At 44.4% G+C, this 24,119-nt stretch overlaps 1 protein-coding gene across 1 annotated transcript; it reads right to left on the reverse strand.

The window, feature by feature from the left end:
- Nucleotides 1–9,041: 9,041 nt before the first annotated feature.
- Nucleotides 9,042–23,804, reverse strand: arl13a (ADP-ribosylation factor-like 13A). Its single transcript, XM_060926879.1, has 9 exons — nucleotides 23,746–23,804; nucleotides 20,446–20,516; nucleotides 18,956–19,205; nucleotides 18,392–18,497; nucleotides 18,059–18,264; nucleotides 12,410–12,503; nucleotides 11,983–12,250; nucleotides 11,310–11,429; nucleotides 9,042–9,155 (listed from the first exon to the last, which is right to left on the reverse strand). Exons 1-9 carry the CDS (start codon nucleotides 23,802–23,804, stop codon nucleotides 9,088–9,090), a joined length of 1,242 nt encoding a protein of 413 aa, XP_060782862.1. The 3' UTR covers nucleotides 9,042–9,087.
- Nucleotides 23,805–24,119: the final 315 nt, after the last annotated feature.

Consider the following 24,119-nt stretch of genomic DNA (forward strand, 5'->3'; position numbering starts at 1 on the left):
CAGCTCTGGTGTCGTCTACCAATATAGAAAGCCCCAATGACAATGTCATAGTTTCCATGCCCCCCGAATACAGTGATTTTGCTAGAAGTGTTTTGCTAGTAAAAAGAATGCGACCAAACTTCCCCCTCATAGAGAATATGACTGTTCTATTGAGTTACTAGATGGTGTGGTCCCACCTAAATCTAGGGTTTACCCACTTACTCAGGCAGAGGAGAGAGCTATGGAAGAGTATATTCAGGAGGCCTTACAACAAGGTTTCATCCGTCCTTCTACTTCCCCTGCCACTGCAGGGTTCTTTTTTGTCAACAAGAAAGACGGGCGACTTAGGCCCTGCATTGACTATCATGGGTTAAACCAAGTCATGAAACCGTATTCCTACCCGTTGCCCTTAGTTCCCGTAGCGCTAGAACAACTTCGTGGAGCACATATCTTTACAAAACTTGATTTAAGAAGCGCTTTCAACCTAGAAAAATGAAATGGAAAAAAAAAATTGAGATCAATAAATAGTCCATATCAAGGAAGGTGACAAATGGAAAACAGCATTTCTCGCCACTAAGGGGCACTACGAGTATTTGGTAATGCCCTTTGGGTTGCACAATGCCCATCCATATTTCAGGCTTTCGTTAATGACTTACTCCGGGACATGCTTGGCAAATATGTTACTGCCAGAGGTGGAAAAACCCGGGTGCAGAAAGTAAAAACCCTGCCACATTTTTGCTCCAGCCAATTCAATGAATCAGCTGATCCTAATTACCACATCCCCTAAGCCAGGTTGATGAGCTAATTGGTGAAATCACCTGTGTTGAGAGCACAGGCAGAAGGAAAACCTAAGCAGGACTTTTACTTTGTCAATCCAGTTTTTCCACCTCTGGTTACTGCATGCATCAACGATATTTTGATCTACTTCCCGAATCTTGAAACCCATATGTGGCAGCGGGGGCGTGGTCAAGCACCGGTCTATGACAGGAGGGCGGAGTCAGGGAAGGTAAGTGGCAGAATCACTTCACCTGAGAGCAATTAACCTGTTTGTGTGTCTTCCCAGTGACTGCGCCCTATATGAGGAGGGAGAGCGAGAGCAGAGAGGGAGCTCTCCCTGGAACCAGACACGGAGTGTGTGTGTGTGTGTCTGCTAAAGTAACTCGTAGTGGTTAAGACTGAAAAGTTGGCAATAAAACCGAGTTACAACCCTGATCTCTGTCCTGCCGTCCTCTGTGCTCCACCCACACCTAGGGAAAGCTACAGTGGTGCCGAAACCCGGGATATGGAGCACCAACCCAGCAGCCCCATGGAATCCTCCCCGTTCACCGACCTGGTCCACGCCCTCGCCACGGCTCAGCAAAGCCAGCACCAGGCGCTCGTCACACTCCGAAAGGAACAAGAGCGGCGCTTCGATGCCCTGGTGCTGGCCCAGCAAGAAGATCGCAAGGCGTTCCGGCGTCTCCTCGCGTCGGCGGGGCCCACCAGCGCTCCGGCCGCGGGCCCGTCTCCCCTCACCTTAACTAAGATGGGCCCGCAGGATGACCCCGAGGCTTTCTTCACGTTGTTCGAGCAGGTCGCTGAAGCCTCGGGGTGGCCGATGGAGCAGCGCGCGGCGCGCCTCCTCCCCCTCCTGACGGGAGAGGCGCAGCTGGCTGCACTACAGCTCCCCGCCGATCGCTGGCTGGCCTACGCCGACCTTCGCCAGGCTGTCCTTCAGCGCGTGGGGCGCACGCCGGAGCAGCAGCGCCAGCGCTTCCGCGCGCTGCGGATGGAGGAAGTCGGCAGCCCGTTCGCGTTCGGCCAGCAGCTCCGGGACGCCTGCTGGCGGTGGCTGAGGGCCGAAGATCGCGACGCCGAGGGAATCGTCGATCAGGTGGTACTGGAACAGTTCATCGCCCGCTTACCAGCAGGAGCCGCGGAGTGGGTCCAGTGCCACCGCCCGGCGTCGCTGGATCAGGCAGTCGAGCTGGCGGAGGATCATCTGGCGGCTGTCTCGGCGGCAGGACAGCAGATGTCGACATCTCTTCTCTCCTCTTCTCTCTCTCTCTCCCCCCTCCTCCTGTGTCCCGTCCTCGCCCCATTCCCCCACCGCGGAGGCGGGGGCCGGCGCCACCCCTGCCGGCCCGCCGCACCCGCGGTGCCCTCCCGTTTCTCCCTTCTGTGTCTGTCTCTCCCCCACCTCAGGTGAGTGAGCCCCAGATCACCGGTGCAGAGGGGAAGCCCGGGCCGGTTTGCTGGCGCTGCGGGGAACCGGACCACCTTCAACAGCAGTGCACAGCAATGGAAGTGGGCGCGGTGGTTCGGATCCCCGACGCGCCAGAGGCCGCCCTCGATCGGGCTGGAGCGTATCGCATACCGGTGAGTATCCAAGGGGCTACATATCAGGCGTTGGTGGATTCTGGTTGTAATCAGACCTCAATTCGCCAAAGCCTGGTTCAAAACGAGGCATTGGGGGGAGCACAGGGGGTGAAGGTGTTATGTGTGCACGGGGATGTTCACCGCTACCCTTTGGTGTCGGTCCACATTATTTTCAGAGGGGAAAAATTTATAGTGAAGGCGGCGGTTAATCCTCACCTTACCCACTCTCTAATTTTGGGGACTGATTGGCCGGGATTTCGGGGTTTAATGACGCGCCTAGTCGAGAGTGGGTCCTGCCAGTTGACAGGGGGAGGTCCCGGTGTCGTTTTGGCGGGAGCAGCTGTCGCAGAGCCGTCTATGTCATCTCCGCGTCAGGGTGAGGAGCCGCCGGCTCCTCCTCTCTCTATTGGGGAATCCCTCGCGGATTTCCCACTAGAGCAGTCGCGAGACGAGACTCTGCGGCATGCGTTTGACCAAGTGAGAGTAATCGATGGTCAAACGCTCCAGCCGAACGCCACCCCGTCCTTCCCCTACTTCGCGATTATGAAGGATAGGTTATACCGAGTGACGCAGGACACTCAAACTAAAGAGCGAGTCACGCAGCTTTTGATTCCAAAGAGCCGCCGGGAATTGGTATTCCAGGCGGCTCACTTTAATCCCATGGCTGGACACTTAGGGCAGGATAAAACACTAGCCCGAATAATGGCCCGATTCTTTTGGCCGGGGATTCGCGGCGATGTCCGTAGGTGGTGTACGGCATGCCGCGAATGCCAGTTAGTAAATCCAGCGGCCATTCCAAAAGCGCCATTGCGCCCTCTACCGTTAATCGAGACCCCGTTTGAAAGAATTGGGATGGATCTCGTCGGGCCATTAGATCGGTCAGCACGAGGGTACCGCTTTATATTAGTTCTAGTGGACTATGCAACGCGATACCCGGAAGCAGTGCCTCTGCGCAATATCTCAGCACGCAGTATTGCAGAGGCACTCTTCCGCGTCATCTCCCGAGTTGGAATCCCGAAAGAGATTCTGACTGATCAAGGCACTACGTTTATGTCACGAACACTACGCGAACTGTATGGGTTATTGGGGATTAAGCCGATCCGCACCAGTGTATATCACCCACAAACGGACGGTTTAGTAGAACGGTTCAACCGCACCCTCAAAAATATCATTAAGAAATTCGTAAGTGAGGACGCACGTAATTGGGATAAGTGGCTCGAACCTTTGCTGTTCTCAGTGCGAGAGGTCCCTCAAGCCTCCACGGGGTTCTCCCCGTTCGAATTATTATATGGGCGTAAGCCGCGCGGCATCCTGGACGTGCTGCGGGAAAATTGGGAGGAGGGACCTTCACAAAGTAAGAATGAAATTCAGTATGTTATGGACCTGCGCGCAAAACTCCACACGCTCACCCACCTAACTCAGGAGAATTTGCGGCAGGCCCAGGAACGGCAAGCCCGCCTGTACAACAAGGGTACGCGCCTTAGAGAGTTCACACCGGGAGATAAAGTACTCGTACTCTTGCCCACGTCGAGCTCCAAATTAATCGCCAAGTGGCAAGGACCCTTTGAGGTCACACGGCGAGTCGGGGACGTCGACTATGAGGTGAGGCGAACAGACAGGGGTGGGGCGCTACAGATTTACCACCTCAATCTGCTCAAACTCTGGAACGAGGAGGTCCCCGTGGCATTGGTGTCGGTAGTTCCGGAGAAGGCGGAGCTGGGGCCGGAGGTTCAAAAAGGGAATTTGGCATCACGTACCTCTCCGGTCCCCTGTGGAGACCACCTCTCCCCGACCCAACTCATGGAGGTCGCCCAGTTGCAGGCCGAGTTTTCGGATGTGTTCTCGCCCCTGCCCAGTCGCACTAACCTCATAGAACACCACATAGAGACACCCCCGGGGGTGGTAGTGCGTAGCCGCCCTTATAGACTACCCGAACACAAAAAAAAGGTGGTTCGGGAAGAACTTCAGGCCATGCTCGAAATGGGCATCGTCGAGGAGTCCCACAGCGACTGGAGCAGCCCGGTGGTCTTGGTTCCCAAGGCCGACGGCTCGGTCCGGTTCTGTGTGGACTATAGAAAAGTCAACGCGGTGTCTAAATTCGACGCATACCCAATGCCTCGTATTGATGAGCTGCTCGATCGACTAGGCACGGCTCGCTTCTACTCGACACTGGATTTAACGAAGGGATATTGGCAGATCCCCTTGACTCCATTATCCCGGGAGAAAACAGCCTTTTCCACACCGTTCGGCTTACACCAGTTCGTCACACTTCCGTTTGGGCTGTTTGGGGCGCTCGCTACGTTTCAGCGGCTGATGGACCGGGTCCTCCGGCCCCACGCCACCTATGCGGCCGCCTACCTGGACGACATTATCGTTTATAGTAACGACTGGCAGCGGCACCTGCAACACCTGAGGGCCGTCCTTAGGTCGCTGAGACGGGCGGGACTCACTGCCAACCCAAAGAAGTGTGCGATTGGGCGGGTGGAAGTACGGTATCTGGGCTTCCACTTGGGCAACGGGCAGGTGCGTCCCCAAATTAATAAGACAGCAGCGATTGTGGCCTGCCCGAGGCCCAAGACCAAAAAGGGGGTGAGACAGTTCCTGGGGCTGGCTGGCTACTATCGTAGGTTTATACCTAATTATTCGGACGTCACCAGCCCGCTGACTGACCTCACTAAAAAGGGGGCGCCAGATCCGGTCCAGTGGACGGAGCAGTGCCAGCGGGCTTTCTCGGAGGTAAAGGCTGCACTGTGTGGGGGGCCACTTTTACACTCCCCTGACTTCTGTCTCCCTTTTATGTTACAGACGGATGCGTCGGACAGAGGGCTGGGGGCCGTTTTGTCCCAGCAGGTGGAGGGGGAGGATCGCCCAGTCCTATACATCAGCCGGAAGCTGTCAGTGCGTGAGGGGCGCTACAGCACGATTGAAAAGGAGTGCCTGGCGATCAAATGGGCGGTCCTCGCCCTCCGGTACTACCTGCTGGGGCGCTCTTTCACCCTCTGTTCGGACCACGCGCCCCTCCAGTGGCTCCACCGCATGAAAGATGCCAACGCGCGGATCACCCGTTGGTATCTGGCGCTCCAACCCTTTAATTTCAAGGTGGTCCACAGGCCGGGGGCGCAGATGGTCGTGGCGGACTTCCTCTCCCGTCAAGGGGGGGGGGGGGGGGGGGGGAGTCGGCTGCGGGCCGGACGGCTGCCCGGCCTGAGTCGGGCGGTGGGGGTATGTGGCAGCGGGGGCGTGGTCAAGCACCGGTCTGTGACAGGAGGGCGGAGTCAGGGAAGGTAAGTGGCAGAATCACTTCACCTGAGAGCAATTAACCTGTTTGTGTGTCTTCCCAGTGACTGCGTCGTATATGAGGAGGGAGAGCGAGAGCAGAGAGGGAGCTCTCCCTGGAACCAGACACGGAGTGTGTGTGTGTGTGTCTGCTAAAGTAACTCGTAGTGGTTAAGACTGAAAAGTTGGCAATAAAACCGAGTTACAACCCTGATCTCTGTCCTGCCGTCCTCTGTGCTCCACCCACACCTAGGGAAAGCTACACCATATTCGTCATGTCTGTGCCATCCTCACACATCTGCTTGAGAATCAGTTGTTCGTTAAAGGAGAGAAGTGAGTTTCATCTCCCTTCTACCTCCTTCTTAGGTTATGTCATCAGTCCGGAAGGTGTCATTATGGACAATGAGAAAGTGAGAGCCGTAACAACTTGGCCTGTCCCTACAGCCATAAAAGAGCTCCAATGATTTCTTGGGTTTGCTAATTTCTACCGTTGATTCATTCATAACTTCAACAGTCTCGCTGCTCCCCTTACCACCTTCTTGAAGGGAAAGACCAAGAAACTCTTGTGGAATCCCCGGGTGCAGAAGGCGTTCAAAGCCTTCAAAGTAGCTTTCACCTCTGCCGCCATCCTGAAGCATCCTGATCCCACTCAGCCTTTCATGGTGGAGGTGGACGCCTCTGAGGTAGGCACTGGGGTGGTGCTGTCCCAGCTCATAGGTGACTCCTGTAAACTACATCCCATCACCTTCTACTCCCACAAACTGACCCCTGCAGAATGTAATTACAGTGTCAGGGATGGAGAATTGCTGGCTATGAAATTAGCTTTCAAAGAGTGGCGCCATTGGCTAGAGGGAGTGACGCATCCCTTCCTCATGTTAACAGATAATAAAAACCTAGAATATTTATGGTCAGCTCAACCCTCGTCAGGCCCGGTGGTCCCTCTTCTTTTCCCGGTTCAATTTTTCCATCTCTTATCGCCCCAGTTCCTGTAATACTAAAGCAGACACACTGCCTCTTAGATATCCCAGTCCCAAAGCCTCATTGGAGGCAGTCAATGTACTACCCCCATCCGTTTTAGTCACCCCCATTAGATGGGAAATAGATGAAGAGATCAACCAAGAACTATCTGTCACCCAGAGTCCTGTCCTGTAGGAAGTAAATATGTACCCACTCAATGCAGGGATATGTTCATTACCTGGGCCCATTCCTCTGTCATTTGGCCATCCTGGTGAGACATGTACGCACCAGTTATTATCTGGCAGATATTGGTGGAAGAATATGTTATCCGATATCCATAGGTTTGTCTCCTCCTGCACCACCTGTTCTAAATGCAAAACACCCAAAACCCTCCCTGCTGGTAAACTCATGCCCTTGCCTGTCCCTTCTCATCTATGGTTACATGTAGTGGTAGACTTTGTCACTGACCTGCCCCCCTCACAGAATTACACGGTCATTCTGACCATTATAGATAGGTTCTCATGTGGAGTCAAATTTGTTCCCTTCGTTAGCCTACCCACTGCCTTTCAGACAGCTGAAACCCTTTTTAATCATGTGTTTCATCTATTTGGTATCCCAGAAGATATCGTGTCCGATCGAGGGCCCCAATTCACCTCACATGTCTGGTCTGCTTTCTTTGAGAATTTTTGTCGATTTGTCTGGCCCTCATTACTTTGTTGGATTTCCCGGTATTGACCTGGCCTGGTTATTGTACATTGTCTTCTCTCACTGTGTCTATTAAAACCTTGAGTTTATTCTTAATCTGCGAGCATCTGGTTTGTCACAGCTGCATTACAGTCGTACACTTCAAGTGGAATAAATACATTTGTGGGTAAATTAAGAAGCCTTTATTTTTGTCAGATGTACGCTCAAGCACAGTGAAATTCCTCCTCTGCATTTCACCTACCCGAAACAGTAAATGCACGTGTGCGCACACACACGGAGGGAGGGAGGCAGTGGGAAGAATTAAATAAATACATTTGAGGGTAAATTATATGGAGCTACGATGCCTGCATGTTTCAGCTTTTGGATGTAACACGAGCTGCTGGTATAATATAAATTTGTAATAATTTCAGAGAGATTGTACTGACTATGGTCATCTCAATTTTCATTAACTGTCGCAGCTGTTTCTTTGTTTGCTTGGCAATATGGCAGATGTTGCATGATAAACAAAAACCTGTGATGTCAATGAAAGACCTCTGTAGGCATTAGGAACGTGACTGAATATAAATACTGTCACAGTCCGGTCCAGTCCATCCATGCCTTAGATTGTGGGACTTCCAGGCCGGATCCAGGACAGGAATTCAGTCCTGCCTTGCTGAAGGCCCATTCCTGAAGCGGCACTCCCACACCTGCTACCACTCCTCTCCCATCAACCAGGACTTTTTTTAAGAACTGTTTGGAGCTACTCCATTTGCTAGACAGTCTCTTATAGACTTTCCTCGCCTTACTACAGTTCATTGGTATTGTGTCTCCTTGTTTCCCCCTGCCTGAATTTTTCCTTGTTTTTTTTTTTAAGTATTTCTGTCCAGTTTTTTGTCCCTGTTTTCGCCTGCCTGTTCTTTTGGATTGTGCCTTTTGCTACCTCTGCCTGAATTTCCCTCGTCCCTGTGCTCACCAGTTTTGGTGAAGATTTTTCTGCCTTGTTTTTTGTCCCTGATACCTGCTCCTCTGTGTTTTCGACCTCCTGGCCTGTTTTTTGACTACCGACTTTTGCCTTTCTGCCATCTACTTCATTTAAAGAAGTTTTCTCTTTACACTGCCTGTTTTCTGAGTCTGCTCTTGGGTCCTCACTTCACCTCAGCTCACCACTCGTGACAAATACATTTATTTAGGTTACACAGGTAATGTGTTCTAGATATAGATGTCTCCTTGTTTCCCCCGCCTGAATTTTTTTTTGTCAAGTTTTTCTGTACAGGAGGTGCATTGTCAGTTAGTCAGGAGTGCGTTGTTACTGTTTTAGTCACATCTACATGGCACAGATATGATTAAAGTGTTAAAATGAAATAGCATGTAGTTTTCGCAGGTTAGAAGTCATTTACGTCAAAGGATTTTACAAAACATGTTGTAAAGGAATAGTTGTCATTTATTTCAACAAATTATGTAAAGTGAACATACATTTAATAAATTGATAAAGTATACATTCAGATTACAATTTAATTACATTTGAACATTACTGACTTAAAGTGTTTTAAATAGCTCAGTAGTGTGCATAACAGCAAGAACAACAAATAATTATATTACTGGTTCTTGAAAAAAATATTTTTTCAGTATTTTTTGGAGAAGACAGACACCAGTCTGTTAAAAGCAGATTATCCAGGGTTTCATAGATACTAAAAAAAAACAATGAGCCAGATGAATATGCCTATGGGGAACTCTATGTCTTGGTGAACATGCCTAAAGATGGTGGATTTGTGGTCCAATACCTTCATGAAATGTTTTTGATCTGTGTCATTTGCCATTGCATTTCCAGTCCTCTCACTGTTCTGGCACCAAACTCTGATCCTGTTGGGCTTTTAGGGTCAAAATGGCTTTTCTGTAAAGATCTACCAGGAAACAGGCAAATTAAATGATTTAGAGTCATTGAGATTCTAGATCAGAGCTGCTCATCCAAGAAAGTACTTTACTTGTGTGACAGTCTAGGAAAACCCATTGCATGTCATGTTGACTGAATTATGGCATACAGCCAAAAATGAGGTAAGAATCAAGTTTTGACCAACATACTTTGACACCTCTAATTTCAGAAAACAAACACATACTTCACCAAATGGCATAGAAATTTTTTTTTCCCCATTTAGTGTTATGCTTCGAACAAGTTGTTGTGACATAGCAAAACTGGCATAAGCCTATAATTATTTAAATAAGAAAAGCACTTATCCACTCTATACAGGAGACAGCAGATAAAGTTTTAACTAAGGAGCCACCATGTTGGTAATTATTTAGAGGTAGTCCCTCCAAAAACGTTAAAGAAAATGTCTCTTCATAGAAAACATTAGCATGGCAACAATGGCACATTTTTGATCCGTTCATGGAAAATTATTTTAAAGGTAAAAAAAAAAAGTCTAAGACAGATGAGAAGCTACACATCACATATGAGATATGTAGAACATTAAAATGTAACAGAACAAAATGTGCTAAAATGCTCCTTCAAACAAATGCACACAAACTCAGACATAATGTCAAATAATTTAATAAATAAAACCTTTAAAGTGTAAAACTAAGCATTGGCACTTCAGTTGAATGTACACAAAATCAGTCATATAAGGCTCAGACATAGGGAGTTTATTAGTCAACATAGGTAGAGCGATTCTTCTGTTTTGTGGCTGTTGGCAAGTCATTTCAGGATTTCTCTTTTCTTCCAGCTAATATATGTTAGTTAAGTAAACAGAACTCAGTTAATGAAATCTCCTGTGGTGGACCATGAGACAATATTTGCTAGTTAACTTACAGCCGCATTCAACTGTTTCAGCTGGTGACATGATCACACACATCATATCAATGACTATGCTTTTTTTTTAAACTCTATGAGACTATATCATTATAACAGCTTCAAATGAGCACTAATAGTGGTAGCTACTGCTAAGAACTTCTCCACAAGCATACAGTGGGGATGAGGCAAGAAAGCAAGCCCAGGTGAGAGCTCTGAGGTTAGCTACGAAAATTTTATCTGTAAACAAAGCTCCAAATTCAGCTAGAATGCTGCAGCCTTATTCTCGGGCAACATAAGCCCTTACACAGATATGTAAAAATATTCTGCAATATTGCTGTAAAGAAGACTCCTTAATATTCTGGCTTTGGTTGTTTACACTAAACCAAATGCAGTCATGCTGGTGTGTGTTTTTACACAGTGTGCTGGCATTCCGCAACCAGAGATGTGATGTATAACACAAGCATCTAGGGTGCATCAGCATCTAGGGTGACATGTAACGCACTAATACCCCAAGCATACCAGCATTGCTTTCAAAACAATCACAGCGTCAACTGAGTGTTGAGGTGCTTTTGTTGGCCGTGCACATTTACACTACTCTTCAAATGCAAGCAATCAGCTGTGCAATCAGAAATATGTTGGAGGAGAAAGTGAAGAGAAGCAGGCAGTGATTTGAGGTAGAAAAGCGCACAGACCTTAGATGCTATAGACTGAGAAGTTTGAAAATCGCGCTGGTCTTGGAAAGAAGAATGTCAGAAATGAATGTCAAAACCGTCAAACCCCTGTTCTGCAGTGCTGGCTGTCCCTTTTACACAGACGTCGATTCCAGCTCTGTTACTACCAATCGTTCTGGCTCAGAGACAGAACAACACAGACCCCCAGTTCCACATTCGGACATTTTATACAGACCATGAGGCACAATACAGGTGTAAGATTCCTGCCTCGAACAGGCTGTGAAAAAGGGCTATCAAACAGGGCTGCTGCTGTTTGAAAACTACTGAAGAGCTCTTTTTAACAGTGTCAAATGTTGCAATCCATAGCTCTCGGGTTTTCACATGCAGATGATTCAAGGATTGATAATGGTACAGTTTCACTATGAAAGAACACAATCATGCAACCAGTGTGCTCATTCATTCATTCATATATATATATATATATATATATATATATATATATATATATATATATATATATATATAAATTTGGAGTACATGAGTTGTGATTAGCTGGAATTGTGCATTTATCCAAGACAGTAAAATTCAGGGAGACTTACCAAAAGTGGCAGAGAGATCAGCAGGTTGTCTATAATTTACAGGAATTTCTTCTGTGTTTATCCTGTTCTTTCGCTTTCCTTTCACCACCTTTTTCTTTTTCTTGTTTTGTCCATTACCTGCTGTAGCAATGTATCAAAGTGAAGTCAGCCCATTAACTGTTTTTTTCTATCCACATTCACTGGATATGAGCAATCGCGTGCTCTGATTGGCTATTCTACTACCAGGCTATCAGCTCATATACCATGAGTAGAGAAAAAACAAAATGGCAGCACACGTTGCTGAACCAACTGAGGACAAAATAAAAACTCTACTCAAAAACAAAACCCCCCAAAATACAAAAAAGCAACAAAATATGGAATAAAAGTATTTGATGGTTAGAACGTGTCTTTTTTATTTTCAAGAATTATTATCGCAATTTTCACAAACTGCTACTGTCATTTCGCCGGTTTGTTTACATTCTAAAATGTTATTTTGTCGGACATTTTGTATAAAGTTTTTATTTATTTATCGAATTTGCACAAAAAAAAATGCTCTGTTTCTCAAACTCCAGTGAATGTGGATATAATGTTATTCCTCTCAATCTCGTCATACATGGCTTATAGCCGACTTGGCGCCATCAGCTCATGTACGACTCGATTTCATGGCATAACTGTTAAATATTGAGCAGAATACCTTCAGAAGGTTTGGATTCCTGGGACTCTAGATGACCCAAAGTCTCCACTTTTGCTTTGGGTTCCAGCCTCCCACTTCTGTGTGTCAACAGGGCACTACTGGCCTTTTCCTTCTGAGTATTACCATCCTGTTCTGCCTCATTTCCTTCTGCTTCCTCTTCCATCTGCTCTTTATCTACTTCTTTATTTTTGCTCCCTTTTTTCACATTTATTACTTTAATCTTAACTTTCAGCTTCTTTTTCTTCAATTTCTTTTGAAAGGAATTCTCCTGTAACCAGAATTTATAGTTTAGTTTCAAGGAAGCAAAACACAGATAGATAGATAGATAGATAGATAGATAGATAGATAGATAGATAGATAGATAGATAGATAGATAGATAGACCGACATACAGAACTGTCTGTGTGTATGTGTGTGTTTGAACTAACTTTAAGAATAATTGGTTGCGGATGGCGCCGACTTTTCTGTTCTTCCTCCAGAGGGCGCTGTGGGTGGTGGGTGTCTGGTTTACTGGCTTTAAGTCTGCAGATGGCAACATTTACTACACACTGCAAAGAACGCTACTTTAGCAAGTGAAAATATCTTGAATATTAGTCACTTTTATCTAGTATTTCCTATTATAAGATTGCAATAAACCCAAAATAAGATTATAAACCTATTTTAACAATAGAATGGAATAAAAAAAGAATAAAATTTACAGAAATGTACAGAAGCGCATTGCTGCCACACCAGAAAAAAAGAAAAAAAATTCAGTATTATGTATTAAAGTATTAAAAATTTATATTCAAATTATATTAAACAGAATTAAAGTTTGTTATAACAATATATTTTCATGTTATAACATGAAATATTTGGTTTCACGTAATAAAGTGATCATTTTTATTGTTAAAACAAAATGTTTCACTTTATAAATGTGGTAACTTCGAACTCATATTTGAATATGGCTCATTTACATGATTTAATCAAGTTCTATTTCATGCTCGAGTTGAGACATGGTGAGATTCTGCTGTTATTGAACACAGTGGATGACATTGTAAGAAGTATGTGCACTCTAAGAACAATTTTAAAATACATGGGGCTGTACAGAAGGAAGAATGAGTCCAACCCGCTGGAGGTAGCATCATTTCTCATTGATCATCTGGATGGGTACGGAGGGCTCCATGGTTACAAGCTACAGTTGTGGTCAGATGTTTACATACAGTGACGTGAATGTCATCTTGGATTATGAATGTCATGGCAATATTTGGGCTTTCAGTAATTTCTTTGAACTGTTCTTTTTCTTCGGCAGAATGATTGTACAGCATACATCTTTAATTAAAAAAAACTAGAATTTGGTGCACGAGTTTTAATTTTCTTTGGGTTTTCTGAAATCAACACAGGGTCAAAATTATACAGTGCTCAGTGTAAATGAGTACACCCCCTTTGAAAAGTAATATTTTAAACAATATCTCAATGAAAACAAACAATTTCCAAAATGTTGACAAGACAAAGTTTAATATAACATCTTTTTAACTTATAACATGAAAGTAAGGTTAATAATATAAACTTCGATTACACATTTTTTCAGTTTTACTCAAATTAGGGTGGTGCAAAAATGAGTACACCCCACAATAAAAACTACTACATCTAGTACTTTGTATGGCCTCCATGATTTTTAATGACAGCACCAAATCTTCTAGGCATGGAATGAACAAGTTGGGTGACATTTTGCAATATCAATCTTTTTCCGTTCTTCAACAATGACCTCTTTTAGTGACTGGATGCTGGATGGAGAGTGATGCTCAACTTGTCTCTTCAGAATTCCCCAAAGAAAATAATTTCTTTACACCACAAAGGTGAAGGCTACAAGAAGGTCAGTAAAGCTTTACTTATCAGTCAGAATACTGTAGCAAAAGTGGTACAAAATTTTAAGAAAGATGGAACTGCAACCATCTCACAGAGACGTCCAGGTCGTCCACGGAAGTTAACACCTCGACAGGAGCGTCTTTTGATGAGAAGGGTTGAAGAAAATCGGCATGCAAGTTTACTGCAGTTATCTAAAGAAGTAGAAAGCCAAACTGGGGTGACTATTTCCTGTGAGACAATACGGCGTACACTGCAGAGCATGCATGCCGTCCACGAAAGAAGCCTCTCCTAAAGCCCAGGCACAAAAAAGCCCGCTTAGAGTTTGCCAGGACCCATGCTGACAAAGATGAAGACTCCTGGGACTCTATACTCTGGAGTGATGAGATTAAGATAAATGTTTTTGGAGCTGATGGCTTCAAAACTGTATGGTGTCACAAAGGTGAGGAATACAAAGAAAAATGCATGGTGCCTGCAGTGAAACATGGTGGTGGCAGTGTCCTTATGTGGGGCTACATGAGTGATGCTGGTGTCAGGGAGCTGCATTTCATTGATGGCATCATGAATTCACAGATGTATTGCTCTATACTGAAAGAGAAGATGCTACCATCACTCCGTGCCCTTGGTCAGCGTGCACTTTTCCAACATGACAATGATCCTAAACACACATCTAAGGCCACTGTTGGATTTCTGAAGAACAGGGTGAAAGTGATTCAGTGGCCAAGTATGTCTCCTGATCTGAACCCAACTGAACACCTATGGGGAATTCTGAAGAGACAAGTTGAGCATCACTCTCCATCCAGCATCCAGTCACTAAAAGAGGTCATTGTTGAAGAACGGAAAAAGATTGATGTTGCAAAATGTCGCCAACTTGTTCATTCCATGCCTAGAAGACTTGGTGCTGTCATTAAAAATCATGGAGGCCATACAAAGTACTAGATGTAGTAGTTTTTATTGTGGGGTGTACTCATTTTTGCACCACCCTAATTTGAGTAAAACTGAAAAATGTGTAATCGAAGTTTATTATATTAACTTACGTTACAAGTTAAAAAGATCTCATCTCATCTCATTATCTCTAGCCGCTTTATCCTTCTACAGGGTCGCAGGCAAGCTGGAGCCTATCCCAGCTGACTATGGGCGAAAGGCGGGGTACACCCTGGACAAGTCGCCAGGTCATCACAGGGCTGACACATAGACACAGACAACCATTCACACTCACATTCACACCTACGGTCAATTTAGAGTCACCAGTTAACCTAACCTGCATGTCTTTGGACTGTGGGGGAAACCGGAGCACCCGGAGGAAACCCACGCGGACACGGGGAGAACATGCAAACTCCACACAGAAAGGCCCTCGCCGGCCCTGGGGCTCGAACCCAGGACCTTCTTGGTGTGAGGCAACAGCGCTAACCACTACACCACCGTGCCGCCGTTCATTGAGATATTGTTTAAAATGTTACTTTTCAAAGGGGGTGTACTCATTTACGCTGAGCACTGTACATACAGGGTCAGAAATTTACATACGCTCATTTAAATTATTAATTCAAAAGGTGCTGAAACTTCCAAAATGTCTTTTATCTTGCTAAGACCAAGGTCTCTTTCTGTTAGTGATCATAACTGACTACAGCTGGTAGCTTCTCTTTGTCTTCATGAAAAGGGTTTGTTTACAGCACTCATTGGATTGACCAACACACAATAGAATGGGAAAGTCGAGCTCAGTGCAGATCTGCGAAAGAGGATATCAGATGTACACAACTCTGGAATGTCTCTTGGAGCCATTTCTAAACAACTGCAAATTCCAAGATCAGTTCAAACAATTGTATCCAAGTTATTGTGAGGTGTAGTCACTTTGCTTCAAGAAAACCCAAACTGTCACCCTCAGCTGAAAGGAAATTGGTTTGGATGGTCAGGAACAACCTGGGAACCACCATGGCACAGCCCTGCCATGAACTGGAAGCTGATGGATCACTGTCGACAGTTCAGTGAGTTTTACGTCACCATGGACTAAGAGGTTGCTATCCAAGAAATAACCCCCTGCTCCAAAATTGACATCTTCAAACTTTAGTTAAGTTACACACCTTAAGCTGTATGGTCAAATGAGACAAAGATAGAGTTGTTTGGCCACAGTGACCACCATGTACAGAGGGACACTATACCAACTGGTGGTGGTGGTAGGATCATCATGCCCTGGGGCTGTTTTGCTGCCACTGGAACTGGTTCATTGCACAAAGTGGATGGAATAATAAAGGACGATGACTACCTCAGAATTCTTCAGCATAAACCATCAGAAACTTGAACATGACTTGGGAGTTACAATAGGACAATGAACCCAAACATGCATCAGAGCTGGTTGTGGAGGATAAAGCAGGATAACATTAAGCTTAAAACAAGTCCTGATTTCAACCCTATTGAAAATATATGGACCATGGACTTCATGGTTCGAGTCCATGCCAAGAAAAAAAAAATTGAACCCTATCAGTTCTACCATGAAAAGTCGTGAAATATCCAACCAGAATTCTGCCAAAAGCTTGTTCATGGTAAATAAAAATGTTTGGTCAAAGTGAATCTTGCAAAGAGACATTCATTCATTCATTCATTCATTATCTCTAGCCGCTTTATCCTTCTACAGGGTCGCAGGCAAGCTGGAGCCTATCCCAGCTGACTACGGGCGAAAGGCGGGGTACACCCTGGACAAGTCGCCAGGTCATCACAGGGCTGACACATAGACACAGACAACCATTCACACTCACATTCACACCTACGGTCAATTTAGAGTCACCAGTTAACCTAACCTGCATGTCTTTGGACTGTGGGGGAAACCGGAGCACCCGGAGGAAACCCACGCGGACACGGGGAGAACATGCAAACTCCACACAGAAAGGCCCTCGCCGGCCCCGGGGCTCGAACCCAGGACCTTCTTGCTGTGAGGCGACAGCGCTAACCACTACACCACCGTGCCGCCGCAAAGAGACATTTTACCCAAATATTAGGTGTGCTGTATGTATATTTTTGACCCTGTATGTATAATTTTGACCCTGTGTTGATTTCAGGAAACCCCAAAAAAATTAAAACTTGTGCACCAAATTCTAATTTTTTTTTTATTAAAGATGTATGCTGTACAATCAATCATTCTGCCACAGAAAAAGAACAGTTCAAAGAAATTACTGAAAGCCCAAATATTACTATGACATTCATATCCAAGATGACATTCATGTCACTGTATGTACTGTAAACGTCTGACCACAACTGTACCTCCAAAGGGTTGGACTCATTCTTCCTTCTGTACAGCTACATGTATTTTAAAATCCTTTTTAGAGTGTGCATACTTATAATACATATATTATTAAAATGCATGCTTCATAAACAGGAGATTCTGGGTTTGAATCCCAGCAGTGCCTAGTGCAAAATTTGTTTGGTTTCTGGTATGTGGTTCATATCATGCAGGACTTGTCATGGTCTTGTCCCATTAACGCCCTGGAGAAGAAAGACCATCAGTGTCTTTACCACCTGAGACACTTAAGTGATTTTAAACTGCCCTCTGAGGTGCTAAAGAACTTTTACACCTGTGACATTGAGAGCATCCTGATGAGAAGCATCACAGCCTGGTTTGGGAACAGCACCAACCAGGACAGACAGGCTCTCCAGAGGGTGGTGTGATCAGCTGAGTGCACCGTCTGCACTGAGCTCCCTGACCTGCAGTTTACTTTCTTTTTCCATCTACAGCAAGCTGTGCTGGACCAAAGCCAGGAAGATAGTAAAGGACCTCAGCCATGCAAACAATGTGTTTCCATTCCCTGAATCCCAATACAGAGAGAATGAGGAGGAGCTTCTTCCCACATGATATTCAGGCTTTGAACCAGGAAAACACCTAGGACTAGCCCTTTGCACAATACCCAAACCCCCTACATTCCTGATAATATACCCGTATTACCCCATATTTATATGTTAGGAATTTCACTGCATCTACCTCAGCATTGCATTGCACATGTAACTGCACTGTATTCCAAATGCAGTCCATTCTGTTGCTCCTATATATAGTTTTAATATCCTTCATGTTATATTTTTCCTTTTCTACTTGTACACAAGTAACTTCTGGTTTATGGCTAAATTGTACTTTTATCTCACCACAGTCATAAAAAGCATTTCAGGGCACATTGTGGTGTGCATGGTTGTGTTTTTTACCAATAAAATTTTAATTTGAAATTATTTTAAGCATCTTTAAACACAAAAGGCACCTTTCAACTTTGTTTTTCTTCTGACTTTTTTCTGCCTTCCCTTTCCTTAATCTCTCCTCTGATCCTGGCGGCCTTCCACCATCTCTGATCACACGGGCACAGAGATCTGGGTAGTCGAAGCACACGGCCCGTATTAACCACCTGAGGCCTCGCAATGTCCTTCTGTCTGACCATCGCCGCAAGTCCATTAAGGCAGAGCATGGCTCCTTTTATGGGACAAAATGTAAATAATAAAGAATCCCAAGTTAGGTATATCACGTAACTATGTAAAATATCATTACAGATATTAATCTAGAGATATTTTGATTTCTCGCTACATATTTTATTACTCACAATGTGGCACAGAGACTGGCTCTGATTAACCAGCTTCTCCAGGGACAGGACCTCAATCAATTCACTTCCCAGTAGGGCATTCATTTTGTCTTGTTTATTGGCTAATCTGAGAAGAGGAACAGTGTGCAGAAATTATTTACTTTGCACGTGGAGGGTACCATTAATTCACCCCTCTCCCCAACTTAGTCATGGACTCTAGAAAGCTCTTCCCTATCACATGACACCTACCAACTAGGGAGGGCATGCTTCCTCAGAGGTTCCTTTTTCAAACTGCTTGCTCATGTAGTGTCAGGGACAGTGTAACACACTCAGAGGAAAGCACATAAGCTCACATGATCGCCTAGTGTCATGGACAGAGGCGAGAGAGTATGCCATCCCTCCATCCCCGAGAGTACAGGGGATATTGCTCTCTTGAGCTCCTAGCAGCAGATGGCTATGGCGACATCAGGAGTCAAACTAGTGATCTCCAGATGATAGAGCAAAATCTTTTCTGTTGCACCACTCAGGGAGACCATACCATTCATTTTAAAGAGCATCTAAAAGGGTATCTAAATGATAGCTTACACTAACAGGGGCTTTCCAGCAACTCTAGGCTGTCTCAGCATGTCTGTCAGAAGTTCTTTGACCTCTTTAATTCTGTGTCTATCACTGGAATCCACCACAAAAATTACTCCATGGGCCTCGCTATAGTATTCTCTCCAGCACGAGCGAAAATTAGGACTTCCACCAATGTCCAGCAAATTCACCAGGACATTTTCCATCCTTAACTCAGAGCGGACACATCCATGAGTTGGACTCACTTCTCCATGGGGAGCTAAAGAAAAGATAGACATAGAAAAATATTGTAAATGCCATCATTATTTATATACAGTCATGAGAAAAAGAACATACACCTTCAATTCTGATTTTATTTATCAGGGTCTAAATAGCAATTGTCTGATCTTCACCAGTTTCTTTAAACAAATAAATAACCTCAGGTGATAACAAAAATCACAACAGATTTCAATATGTAGTCTTTTTTCCCTCAAAAAGTGAAACAGCATTCAATAACCAGATGGTGAAAAATAAGCACCCCTATAATTCACTAACGTATAGTAGAACCATCTTTAGCAACAATAACTTGAAGTAAAGGTTTTCTGTAGGCGTTGGGGCGGCACAGTGGTGTAAGTGGTTAGCACGGTCGCCTCACAGCAAGAAGGTTCTGGGTTTGAGCCCAGCGGCCGGCGAGGGCCTTTCTGTGTGGAGTTTGCATGTTCTCCCCGTGTCTGCGTGGGTTTCCTCCGGGTGCTCCAGTTCCCCCCCCCCACAGTGCAAAGACATGTGGTTAGGTTAATATGGGATAGCCTTGGGCTGAGGTGCCCTTGAACGAGGCACCCAACTCCCAACTGCTCCCCGGGTGCTGTTAGCATGGCTGCCCACTGCTCTGGGTACGTGTGTGTGCTCATTGCTCAAGTGTGTGCGCATGTGTGTGTTCACTGCTTCAAATGGGTTAAATGCAGAGAGGAAATTTCACAAGTGTGTGATGAATAAAGTTGTGCTTTCTTTTTCAGTCTCTCACGTCATTCTGGAGAAATTATGGCCCACTCTTCATTACAACATTCAGCTTATTGACGTTTGAGGGCATTTATTTCTGCATAGCTTGCTTAAGATCCTGCATAGAATTTCAGTGTGGGTTGAGGGCTAGACTTTGACTTGGCTATTCCAACACCTTTATTTTTTTCTTCTTTAGCCATTCAGATTGTCATATGGGTGGGATAATTTTCCCATTGCTTGACCCAATTTCAGCCCCGCTTAAACTGTTGAAGAGATGGCCTCACATTTGTCTGAAGAATATTCTGGTACAAAGTGGTGTTCATAGTTGTCTCAGTGACTATAACTTTCCCAGATCCTGTGGCTGCAAAACAAGTCCAAAAATTATCTCCCCTCCACCACCATGTATGACAGTTGGTTTGAGGTCTTTGTGGTGATACACTGTGTTTAGAATTGAAGGAGGGTTTACTTTCTTTTTCCCCCATGACTGTAAGCTAATCCATTATTTGATATTAGATATTTACCTCTTAACATCCCTCTGATGCACAATGTTTTTCCAACCTTGTCAAGACCAACCACCAGCACAGTAATATTCCTGAAGAAACGGAAGAGATGCACATTGCCAGCCAATCTAGCTAATTCAGGTTTTCTCAGTCCGATATTAAACAATCTACAATTAATTTACACATCATAACAGACAGCACAATGGTGCAGTGGTTAGCACTGTTGCCTCGCAGTTAAAAGGTTCTGGGTTCAAACCTTATGACTGACTGGGGCTTTTCTGTGTGGAGTTTGCATGTTCTCCCCATGCCTGCATCAGTTTCCTCCCAAAGACGGACAAAGCACCCAATTTCATTACTTAAGTCAAAGTACAGATTTCACTGGTTAAATGTTACTCCGATACAGTCAAAGTACTGAAGTACTTGCTTTTAAAAATACTTAAGTATTAAAAGTACATTTTCTGTCAATGCATTGTTGTATTATTGCCACAACACTTACAAAACCTAATGCCTCTGAAGCAACCTACTGGATTTACTGACTAACTTGTAGAACCTGTAGCGCTGAAGCTCCACCTGACATGTTAGCAAACTCTTTTCAAACTCAAAATCATACTGGGTAGCTAATGTTACTAGAAAAGAAAGATTTCTACATTCAATTTATTTGGCAAGATTATGCTAAAGCATATTTCTGAAGGGACTTCAGACAAGTTAACATTAATGTTAGTTTAACTCCATTTGTACAGTACATGCTAACTAACAGTGTCAAAGTTGGCCATGGACAAGGCTATAGCAACTGGTTGGGCAAATCCATCGAAAGTCATTTGACTAATCAGACTGCATAGCTATTGCAATGTTATCACTAACTCTGAAAGCACAGGCAACTTCATTGCAAGCTTTCTCTTGGAATAAAATGTTTACATACCTCAATATGCTTCCACAGGTTGGATGGCAAACTTTTGTAGGCTGTGATGTGATTCGTTTTAGGCAAGCAAAGCAAACATTTAAAACGAAATTAATCTTTAATCCTTTCAGAAAACTGAAACATGGGTTCTAGGTATGGCCATGGGTGTGTGCATTGCCAAGAAAAACTGCCTCCTTCCATTCTGCCATCAACTGAACAATCGTGTTCAAATAATGCTGCGGAGAAATCATTGAACTTGATTTTATACAGTCTATGGACGTTACATGACCCTAGTGACTACTGATAGACTGTCTCAGTGTCACCTGCGAAAAACCAATCATGTTTTAGAAAAGAAAAGAAAAAACATCCACTTTCAAAGCTGCTTCATAGTAACAAGTACCTTGACAAATGTAGTGGACTGAAAAGTACGATATTTGTCTTTCAAATATAGTGAAGTTTCCAAAAAAATACTCAAAGTACAAATACAACCCCGATTCCAAAAAAGTTGGGACAAAGTACAAATTGTAAATAAAAATGAAATGCAATAATTTACAAATCTCAAAAACTGATATTGTATTCACAATAGAACATAGACAACATATCAAATGTCAAAAGTGAGACATTTCGAAATTTCATGCCAAATACTGGCTCATTTGAAATTTCATGACAGCAACACCTCAAAAAAGTTGGGACAGGGGCAATAAGAGGCTGGAAAAGTTAAAGGTACAAAAAAGGAACAGCTGGAGGACCAAATTGCAACTCATTAGGTCAATTGGCAATAGGTCATTAACATGACTGGCTATAAAAAGAGCATCTTGGAGTGGCAGCAGCTCTCAGAAGTAAAGATGGGAAGAGGATCACCAATTCCCCCAATTCTGCGCCGACAAATAGTGGAGCAATATCAGAAAGGAGTTTGACAGTATAATGTTCAAACTCTTTGCAATTTATCATCTACAGTGCATATCATCATCAAAAGATTCAGAGAATCTGGAAGAATCTCTGTGCGTAAGGGTCAAGGCCAGAAAACCATACTGGGTGCCCGTGATCTTCGGGCCCTTATACGGCACTGCATCACATACAGGCATGCTTCTGTATTAGAAATCACAAAATGGGCTCAGGAATATTTCCAGAGAACATTATCTGTGAACACAATTCACCATGCCATCCACCATTGCCAGCTAAAACTCTATAGTTCAAAGAAGAAGCCATATCTAAACATGATCCAGAAGCGCAGACGTCTTCTCTGGGCCAAGGCTCATTTAAAATGGACTGTGGCAAAGTGGAAAACTGTTCTGTGGTCAGATAAATCAAAATTTGAAGTTCTTTATGGAAATCAGGGACGCCGTGTCATTCGGACTAAAGAGGAGAAGGACAACCCGAGTTGTTATCAGCGCTCAGTTCAGAAGCCTGCATCTCTGATGGTATGGGGTTGCAAGGTCTTCCCTGAAAGAGACATCGTCTGGATGGGAGAATATGTTGCTCTAGAACCTGGATATACCTTTCAGCATTGATGGTGCACTAGCATGTGGCATGGGCAGCTTACACATCTGGAAAGACACCATCAATGCTGAAGGGTATATCCAGGTTCTAGAGCAACATATGCTCCCATCCAGACGATGTCTCTTTCAGGGAAGACCTTGCATTTTCCAACATGACAATGCCAAACCACATACTGCATCAATTACAGCATCATGGCTGAGTAGAAGAAGGGTCTAGGTACTGAACTTGCCAGCCTGCAGTCCAGATCTTTCACCCATAGAAAACATTTGGCGCATCATAAAACGGAAGATACGACAAAAAAAGACCTAAGACAGTTGAGCAACTAGAATCCTACATTAGACAAGAATGGGTTAGCATTCCTATCCCTAAACTTGAGCAGCTTGTCTCCTCAGTTCCCAGATGTTTACAGACTGTTGTAAAGAGAAAAGGGGCTGTCTCACAGTGGTAAACATGGCCTTGTCCCAACTTTTTTGAGATGTGGTGTTGTCATGAAATTTAAAATCACCTAATTTTTCTCTTTAAATGATACATTTTCTCAGTTTAAACATGTCATCTATGTTCTATTCTGAATAAAATATGGAATTCTGAAACTTCCACATCATTGCATTCCGTTTTTATTTACAATTTGTACTTTGTCCCAACTTTTTTGGAATCGGGGTTGTACTCAAAAAGCATACTTAAGTACAGTACTCAGGTAAATGTATTTTGTTACCGTCCACCTCTGCCAAAGACATGCAGCTTAGGTCAACTGGCTACTCTAAATTGCCCATAGGGGTGAATGGTTGTGTCTGTGTTAGCCCTGGGGTAGACTGGCGACCTGTTTAGGGTGTTCCTTGCCCAAAGTCAGCTAGGATTGGCTCCAGCTTCCCCTGTTGCCCTGAGTGATGCATGGATGGACTATGATTGTAGCTGCTAGTATTTACCTCATGGGTTGCTGCAGTTTCAAAACCCAGTTGCAGCAGTTGCTTATCAAATTGAACATATTGCGGTGAGGAGGCAAGCACCATCTTCTTGATTCAAACCTGCATATAGATTGTAACAAAGTAGTCTTTAAGCTATTTGCACAGCTTGTGAAAGGGCACCAACAGCATTCATTATAAACGGCAGAAGTGGACTATAATTCATAATAAAAAAAAAACAGGAACATACTACTAATAATATAATAAAAAAGCAAAACACTTCTGGACATGATATAATAATGAATGAGAATATACAACTGCTTGCTAGAGCCAATGAACATGGAACACCACACTAAACCAGGACGGAGTCCCACTGCACCACAAACTGCAGTTCAGGC

Source organism: Neoarius graeffei, chromosome 8 (genome assembly GCF_027579695.1).
Source record: "Neoarius graeffei isolate fNeoGra1 chromosome 8, fNeoGra1.pri, whole genome shotgun sequence".
In the NCBI taxonomy this organism is placed as follows: Eukaryota; Metazoa; Chordata; class Actinopteri; order Siluriformes; family Ariidae; genus Neoarius; species Neoarius graeffei.

Excerpts from the sequence above, each read along its gene's own strand:
- arl13a (XM_060926879.1), bottom strand. The coding sequence starts at position 23,804 with ATGTTCAATTTGATAAGCAACTGCTGCAACTGGGTTTTGAAACTGCAG. Across the intron at positions 20,517-23,745 it reads AAACTGCAGCAACCCATGAG|GAATATTACTGTGCTGGTGG; the intron begins GTAAATACTAGC and ends CCGTTTCTTCAG. Across the intron at positions 11,430-11,982 it reads GGAATCCAAACCTTCTGAAG|CAGGTAATGGACAAAACAAG; the intron begins GTATTCTGCTCA and ends ACATTGCTACAG.